The sequence below is a fragment of the Hypanus sabinus genome, chromosome 17 (assembly GCF_030144855.1).
Source record: "Hypanus sabinus isolate sHypSab1 chromosome 17, sHypSab1.hap1, whole genome shotgun sequence".
In the NCBI taxonomy this organism is placed as follows: Eukaryota; Metazoa; Chordata; class Chondrichthyes; order Myliobatiformes; family Dasyatidae; genus Hypanus; species Hypanus sabinus.
In genome coordinates, this window is record NC_082722.1 from 1,920,062 (window position 1) to 1,929,634 (window position 9,573).

The 9,573-nt window shown below is 42.4% G+C and overlaps 1 gene segment (V, D, J or C); it reads left to right on the plus strand.

The window, feature by feature from the left end:
* The first annotated feature begins 4,809 nt into the window (after positions 1 to 4,809).
* Positions 4,810 to 9,308, plus strand: LOC132407133 (Ig heavy chain C region-like). The segment is given in 5 exon segments: positions 4,810 to 4,940; positions 5,289 to 5,609; positions 6,779 to 7,087; positions 8,212 to 8,320; positions 8,914 to 9,308. Coding segments are annotated over 4 exon segments (840 nt in total).
* Positions 9,309 to 9,573: the final 265 nt, after the last annotated feature.

Here is a 9,573-nt window from a genome sequence, read left to right on the forward strand (position 1 = left end):
GGGCTACGCCCCTTGGGTCGGGCAATCCCATCACCTCGAGAGCCGTACGTGCCTGAAGCTCTCTTGCTTTTGAGCAACAGCCACGGTACGTACAGCTCAGACAGATCAAAAAATCGCGTACATCATTGAACTGTTACGAGGGGATGCCTTTATCATGAGCCACTGCCATCTGGGCCAAACGGCCGGATGTCTGTTCCTCCTTTTCGTCTTTCGTCTCCGAAAATGCGGACGGTTTTTGAACAGCCCATTCGCGGTGAGGACGCCGCAAGGCCGCCTACTGACTCTCTCTGCCAAGGCTCGGGAAGCGTAGCGAAATACTCTATATAGTTCCGAATACTAGCAGCCGACTCTGGATGGAATAATGAGGCACTACGGGAAGTGTTTTTACGGGGTTTCTCTGACAAGATAAAAGATGAATTAGCGGCAAAGGATGAACCGAACAGCCTGGACTGTTTGGTCTATCTGGCCTCCAGGCCAGATAATTAACTTCGAGAGCTATGCCTGCCTCTTCGTGGGGTTATGTGGAACAGTCGATGCTTCAAATCTATAGTGGTACCTGCTCCCCAACTTTTCCTTCGCTACATTGACGGACTACATTGGTGCTGCTTCCTGTACCCATGCTGAGCTCGTCAATTTTCAATCACTTTGCCGCTAACTTTCACCCAGCCCTCAAATTCACTTGGTCCATCTCGGACACTTCTCTCCCCCTTTCCTCGATCTCCTCGGTCTCCATCTCTGGAGATAGACTGTCCACTGACATCTTCTACAAACCCACTGACTCCGATAACTACCTTGATTACCTCGTCACACCCTGCCAAATGTGAAAATGCTATTCCCTATTCCCAGTTCCTCCGTCTCCGCCGCATCTGCTCCCAGGATAAGGCTTTCCATTGCAGGACATCCCAAATGTCCTCTTTCTTTAATAATCGTGGTTGCCCTTCTGCCGTCATCAATGATGCCCTTACTCGCATCTCCTCCATTTCCCGCACTTCAGCCCTCACCCCATCCTCCCGTCACCACAAAACAGGAGACGTGTTCCCCTTGTCCTCACATACCACCCCACCAGCCTCCGATCCAGCATATTATCATAGAACATAGAATAGTACAACACATTGACAGGCCCTTCGGCCCACAATGTTATTCCGACCCTCAAACCCTGCCATCCCATATAACCGCCCATTTTAAATTCCTCCATATACCCGTCTAGTAGTCTCTTAAACTTCACTAGTGTGTCTGCCTCCACCACTGACTCAGGCAGTGCATTCCACGCACCCAACCACTCTGAGTAAAAATCCTTCCTCTAATATCCCCTTGAACTTCCCTCCCTCACCTTAAAGCCATGTCCTCTTGTACTTAAGTAGTGGTGCCCTGGGGAAGAGGTGCTGGCTGTCCACTCTGTCTATTCCTCTTAATATCTTGTACACCTCTATCATGTGTCATCTGATCCTCCTTCTCTCCAAAGAGTAAAGGCCCTAGCTCCCTTAATCTCTGATCAAAATCCATACTCTTTAAAACAGGCAGCATCCTTGTAAATCTCCTCTGTACTCTTTCCAAAGCTTCCACATTCTTCCTATAGTGAGGCGCCCAGAACTGGACACAATACTCCAAGTGTGGTCTAACTAGAGCTTTATAGAGCTGCATCATTACATCGCTTCTCTTAAACTCTATCCTTCGACTTATGAAAGCTAACACCCCATAAGCTTTCTTAACTACCCTATCTACCTGTGAGGCAACTTTCAGGGATCTGTGGACATGCAGACCCAGATCCTTCTGCTCCTCCACACTACCAGGTATCCTGCCATTTACTTCGTACTCTGCCTTGGAGTTTGTCCTTCCAAAGTGTACCACCTCACACTTCTCCAGGTTGAACTCCATTTGCCACTTCTCAGCCCATTTCTGCATCCTATCAATTCCTCTCTGCAATCTTCGACAATCCTCTACATTATCTACAACACCACCAACCTTTGTGTCGTCTGCAAACTTGCCAAACCACCCTTCTACCCCCACATCCAGGTCGTTAATAAAATACACAAAAAGTCGAGGTCCCAGAACAGATCCTTGTGGGACACCACTAGTCTCAACCCTCCAATCTGAATGTACTCCCTCCACCACGTCTCTCTGCCTTCTGCAGGCAAGCCAATTCTGAATCCATCTGGCCAAACTTCCTTGGATCCCATGCCTTCTGAATTTCTGGATAAGCCTACCGTGTGGAACCTTGTCAACTGCCTTACTAAAATCCATGTAGATCACATCCACTACACTACCCTCATCTATATGCCTGGTCACCTCCTCAAAGAACTCTATCAGGCTTGTTAGGCTTGTTATCCTCTGCAACTTCTGCCACATTCAACAGGACCCCACCACCAAGAACATCTTTCCCTCTCTACCACCCTCTGCATTTCGCAGGGATCTTTCCCTCCGCAACTGCCTGATCCACACGTCCCTCCCCGCAGTTCTCCCACCTGGTACTTATCCCTGCTAGCGCAAGTGCTACACCTGTCCCTATACCTCCTCCCTTACCACCATTCAGGGCCCCGACCAATCCTTCCAGGTGAGGCAACACTTCACTTGTGAATCTGTTGGGGTAATCTGTTGCATCCGGTGCTCCCGGTGCGGCCTCCTCTACATCGGCGAGACCTGACGCAGATTGGGGGACCGCTTCGTCGAGCACCTCTGCTCAGTCCGTCACAACAAACAGGATTTCCCGGTTGCCACCCACTTCAACTGTGCTTCACATTCCCATTCGGATATGTCCATACATGGCCTCCTCTACTGCCATGATGAGGCCAAACTCAGGTTGGAGGAGGAGCACCTCATGTACCGTCTGGGTAGTCTCCAACCCTTGGTATGAACATCGAATTCTCCAACTTCCGGTAATTCCCTCCCTCTCCCTTCCACCATCCCACTTTCAATATGTCGCCTCTTCTAGCTGCCTATCACCTCTCTCATGAATCTGCTTTCTTCTACTACCCATAATGCTTTCCCCTTACATTCCTTGTACACCTCTCCTGCCTATCCCCTCCCCAACCCCTTGAGCTTTCCTCTGATTGTTTTTTTACTCTGCCCCCACGTTCTTCATGGGGCCCCTGCCCCCTCCTTCTTTACTCCTGACGAAGGGTCTCGGCCCGAAACGTTGACTGCACATGTCAACGGATGCTGCCTGACCTGCTGAGTTCATCCTGATTTTAAGTCCAATCAACCCTCTCTGGCTCGATTTCAGCTTGTACTTCATTAATTAAAAAGCGGGTTTTCCGTACTCCTGACACCAGAGATGTTGTTTATAAGAGAGGCAATACTTCCCCAACTCTGTACTAAATCATGCCAGCAAGAAATTAAAAGCTTGCACTGTTATTACGTGCATCACGTGGCTAGTAACCTTTAGTGAATAATATATAACGGCATTTAGATCTTTCTATGACTTAAGAATTTGCAAGCTTTCACATATTTGCTGACAAAATAAACAAAATTTGACAAGAGTTGAAGTAACTGACACAGATACGTGTCTCGATATTTGGTTAGCTCTGAAAATCCGACAGCACAATCAGCCACAAGAGTTGTGTTGATCAAAAGTTAGTTTCATGAATTATGTATAGCTTGTTCAGTATTCACTGAAGTAGACTGTCTTTGGACAGGCAACAGAGGATACAACAACATTCTAACCAAATATATAGATTCAACAAGGAACAGATTATGTTGGTGAGATTGCTACTGTCGTCAAAGGTCGAGTGCACAAACACCTATCATCTTTGGGAGGGACTCACATGTTTCTTTATAAGCTATCATGAAGGGGACCAGGACGACAATGCTTGGTTGTTGGCAGGTAGGGTTAATACCTGATTTTCAAGAACACGTGTGCGTTATTCTGCGGCTGGACTTAGTCCTTAAACTGCTGGAGAACACTTTGGAAATATCAGGTGCTGTTTTCTCCCGGTAGGGACAGGTTTTTAATTCCGATTGCTCCTGTCACGTTTTGTCACCCTGTAACCTTATCCTTCAGTCTCTATGAATTATGGAGGACAGCATGTGTATACATGTTTCACTCCAGCAAACTTCTTCATGATCATCTTGACTCCAGTATTTCTACAATTTTTGATGTTTCTTAATTGTACATATCATTTTTTTATTTTTTATGTTCTATCGCTGAACAGCAATGAACCATCTGATTGGCCTATCAGAGTTCCTTTTGGGAACTAGTTGACTTGATCAGCATTTCTGATCTGGCTATTGTTCACGATTGCACTTAATAATAAATATAATTAAACTAACGTGGATCTCTATTGTGAGTATGCATGTAATATTTTATCCATTTATTTTTATTATGTAGACCCAATTGGATGGAACTCACTGAATGCGAGATCTCTCTTTAAAACCAACTTTCCTCTTCTGATTTTCAACTTGACCAGTGTATGTTTTGTAAGAGACTTCGATGTTTTGTAAGACATTTCAAAATATCTTGGTTTAACCTGTAGTGATCGTCACGCCTCTGCTCCATTCTAGCCTATCGGATTAAATTCCCAAATTTCATACCCTGTGCTTATAGGTCTGAAGATTAAACGCCTGCCCCTCCGTCAGAAAGAAGAATAGTTACGATGTGGAATGAAACCATACTGCAGATTGCGTCTGAGTGAAGGCAATGGTACAGCGACAATGGTACAATGGCAATGGCTAAACAACTAAGTTGCACCAATCGTATCACTACCTGCCTTTAGGCTGTGTGTTTACATCCTTAAACGTAGTATGAAAGAGACGGAAGTCAATTGGTTTTATGTTCAGGTTATCCTCACATCACTCTCTTAAGATCAATCGCGCTGCTGAAAACACTTTAAGTGTCATGTGTCGCAACATTCCAGACGGTTGTGTCAAGACGTCGAATTTTGTCAGTTCTATTTCAAAAATGCATCTTCCTTTGTTATTAGCGATCTTCAACATTATTTATCCAGGTAAAGTGTACGTTTTCCTACCTCTCTTGTGGAAAAAAGTAAACAGAAAAGTTATCCAGCGCTGGAAACTTAACATCACTTTAATATTGCATTTTTTTGAAATATTTATTTTAATTGCCGATCGCTCATTCGACGCCATACAATTAGCGGCCCTAATGTGAAATGAGTATTAGTAAAAAAAAAGGCGTTGCGGCTGTTAGCACGTGGTAGCTGGCAAAATAAGCTAATATTAGGATGTGCAAAAAACAGGAGTTCTATCCTCATGTACCTATGCTTGAAAATTAAATGTTCGTTCACGTACTGTGTATCTCCGGCTATATGTATTAATTTCCATTGTTTACCACACAGCCGTTACAGAAGTACCGAGCAACGTTTTTCAACTCCCTGTCAGCATCAATGTGATCACTGGTGGAAGCGTCACTTTCTATTGTGCTTTCCCACTCCTCCAAGACAACTCAGATCTAAATATTTTCTGGTGGAAACTAGGGGAAAACAATTTTCTGCAGACTCGGTTGGACAGCGGGAGATATGTTTCTACTTTGAGTAAAGGGGAGGCTACCTTTCAGCTCATGAACGTCAATGCCACGGACACTGGAGTATATTATTGTGGGGTGAAGCGTCGAGATAATCCACTAGTAAATGGAACTGGGTCAAAGCTCATGGTCCATGGTAAGCAGAAATTATTAAAGTTCATAAAGTTCACTTCGATTTCTGTTTTAATTACGACATACATTTTATGCAAAACAAAATGCATCCGGGTTGTCTTCCCCATATAAGTTGTCTGGCTTTCTTAGTGTTTCTGGAATATTATTTTTTATTGTTTCACTCTTCTGTAACAGCAATGTTTTTGATCTGAGAGTTGAAAGCTAAATTGGCATTTGCAAATTGCTGGGAATGCAATATAGGGTTCGGCATGGCATCTTTTATATATTTGACTGAAAATAATTCGCATTCAGATTTGTTTCTGAACGAATCATGAATACCTTTGTCAATCAAATTTGATCTCACTTTTTTGATTCTTGGTTTCTGGAATAATGGTGGTGTAATAAAATCAAAAGAATGTCTTACACCAAACCTTTAACAGAAATTCCAAAGGAACACAGTCAGAAGATAGTGCGGTGTTCTTGGTGCAGTGTAGCGGCAGTTTGTTGCTTGTATTATTTTTCTTCCAACTGAAGGGGTGAGTGTTGTGTAATCTCTTTTACTCATCTCACATTAGATATAGATTCAAATAACGACATTTTCCGTTGTATTCTAATGCTTCAAAGTCTACGATTTTCTTATTTGCAGGGCATCATTTAGTTTTTTCATCTTCATATTTTTTTGCTCCTGAACCATATCTGCAACACCATAAAAAAGAACTCCTACTCTCCCAAATACCTTTAGCTGTGTGATGAAAAACGTATTTATCAAATTACATGAAATATTGTATCTATACCGATTTTTCCACGATCATTTCCAACATTTACCTCATAGTTTAACCCTCTTCTTTGGCAATCCCACCTTCTTTGACGTTACAGCTTGTTTGATGTGACCTTGAAACTCTTTTAAATTTACGATCCCGCCTATAGGTGCCATTATTATCTATTTGAACATTTCAGGGCATCGAAATTAAAAATGAAATAATATTATTAATTTACAATTATCTCACCACTTATAGGCAAACAATGTTTATTCCTGCGCAGATATTTAAAGGAAAACCCAGTAATGTTGTTAGTGTCACCGTTGATGAAATGTATATGATGTCAATTTGCTTTTACCGAGGAAAGATTTAAATATTTTCTTCAATTTTTGGTTAAATAATTCTGTTATGAATAAATATTTAACTTGTTCTGCAGTTCCACCGACCCCATTACGAATTACTTACAATGAAGTCAAACAAAATGGATCTGTCTTTCCCACAATTATATGCAAAACTCCTGAATTCTACCCTGATGAGATAAATATTACTTGGTACAAGGATGGTCTGACCATCGAGACTGGTATAACTACGAGAAAAGTGGTAAACATAAATGGCCGCTATGAAGTTACCAGCATTCTGGTAGAGGAGGAATCTGTCAAGAGCGGGACTATTTACACTTGTCAGGCAAGTCATTCTACAATCAAAACGGCGACGGACTTCCAATTTATGTCAACGACCACAGAAGGTAAACATTGAATTCTGTTAACCATTAGCCACGTCTCTGAAACAAACTTTTCGAATATTTGGAACGCATTGTCGCACTACTGTTTGGTAAATAACAGTATCTTCCTAAGGGCTGCGCCTATGCTGGAAAGGGAGGCTGTAATTCGAAACCGATGAAGCAAAATCAGTTAAAATGTTAATTTTGAAGAAAAGTTTAATTTGTGCTGCACTGAATGGGGTGTCGCGGTAGGGTTACTATAAGCGTAACACTTGTAGGGCGCCAGCTGTAATATTAATGTTCGATATCCGCCACTGTCCGCGTTTAGCCCGTGGCCTCGTGCATCACCTTTCATTTCATACCTTTCATCGACGCGTAGTGAAAGTTACTAAGTTATGGGTATGCTGGTTTGACAACAATTGGGCTCTACAGCACAGGTCTCGCTGATTTATCTTGGTTAAGATGAATGCCCCGAGGAAATCTACCAAAAATGGATTTGTACAGTCATGGGCAATATACTACCGATGCACGACGCCTGCCGAACCAGTCCATGTCGATTACCGAGCTAATTCCAAATTTCTGCGTTTGCTACCCGCAGTCCCATCCCCTCTGTATGCACATTAAAATGTTTTGTAAACGATGCTATTTTACCTGCCTCAGCTATTTACTCTAATAGATTATTCAATATAGGTACCATCCTCCGTGTAAAAAAAAATGACCTTGTGTTTTAAAATCTTTCTCCTGTCGTTCTAAATTTATGCAGCAGAGCTTTGGAGATCCTAATTCTGGGGAACACGCATTTAGTCTCAGGTAATGCCGAATAAAATATCTAACAACTCTAGGCATGTTAGCAACTTCCGCATATGCAAATACCCAAAGACGAGTCCAGAGGTGCGAAGTTATACTTTTCCATAACATTATTCTTCAATGATTCGTTGCAGTTCCCTTGCAGAAATTCACAACGTACAATGGTATGTTCAGGTCTCTGTGTCGATTGTTGGTGGATTGCTCTATCTTTTTACCTCTCCCACAAAGAAATGCGTCTTTCTCCCCTATTCACCACACTATTCGTATCTTTTCTTTGTTTTTTTTTTCCCCAGATTTTCAGTTTCTAAAAAGTAATTATCAATTTATATGTTTCCTAGCAGCGCGATCATCTCAAGTCAGTAATCTGATTCGATTTCTGCTGGGGCTGTTCCTAATAATAGTGGGGATCGTGCTCATCGTCAATTATTTGCAATCATCCTAAATCAAAAGGTAAACATTTCGCAATAATGAATAGAAGTGATAAGCCATGAATGAATTATTGGTGTTAGTTATTTGTGACCTTAATTAGATCATTTTTTTCTCTCCTAGATAGTGGAATTGTCTTCATTAGTTGACATTTCAGATCCATCTTGGTGTTCATAACAAGATACTAACAGCATAATAAAGATCTGAAATGGTCTTTAATGATCTTTCAGACTGTCATTCTATGTTCTTTTCTGAAATAACACACCGATTCCGATGTCGTGGATATAGATCTCTCGGGAACAGTTTTCCACATAGCATGTTCTACTGCATGGCTAGTCTAGCAACTCTACAATAGTTTCGTGTATTATTGTAGACTGTATTCCCTCCTGTAGTGGGTTCACTGCTCAGATCACCAATAATTTTATCTCTCCTGTATCGATATAGTTATCGCTATAAATAAAACGGGTTCCGAAATATTTTATGTATACAGCTATTTTTGTATATTAAATCTGGGAGGCGAAGCGAAGTTAAGTTGGCGCTGAACGGCGAACTCTTTGCTTACATCTTCGAATATAGCTCTTATTTCCATCTTCACATGTTTATTTTTCCCTTTCAAGGTTCTTTTGAAGACCCTGATCTGGAGTTACACGCAGACGTCGGATCCCGGGACCCGTTCTCGGGGTTTCTGGACTGGCCATTGCTCGGCACAGAGTTCGAGAAAAGCGACGTAACGGACTTTTAACATCCTAAGCCAGCGGGTTGTTTGTTGTGTCTCCCCGCTCACAGGGAAAATGGAGATACCTCCTTCCCCATTATTAGGGAGAGACAGAACCTGTGGGATGTCGAATGCCGGGTGAAACGCGAAGTCTTTGGGGTAACCGCAAGTCTGTGTCTTCGCTATTGCTTTGTTCACACTTGAGTGCTCGGTGAAGGTATTGATGCTCGTGTTTTTGCCGGTGGGGGGAATTGCTGCTGTACGGGGATTGTTGTACGATGCTGCTTACATGCGGGAGGGCGGGGAGCTGTGGGGTCTTTGAGGTTCTTTCCTTTAACTGTCGTTCATTCTTTGGGGCATTTCTCTACTTTTGTGGATGTTTGCGAAGAAAAAAAAACATTTCAGGATGTATATTGTATGGATTTCTCTGATATTAAATTGGATCTTTGAACCTCTGAGTTATTTTGTAATTCTGACTATTAACCGGACTTGAGAAGCAGCCGAGTCCAGAAGTTAATCTGTTTCAGGAAGCACTTCCTTGTCCTTTGATTAATTAAAAGTC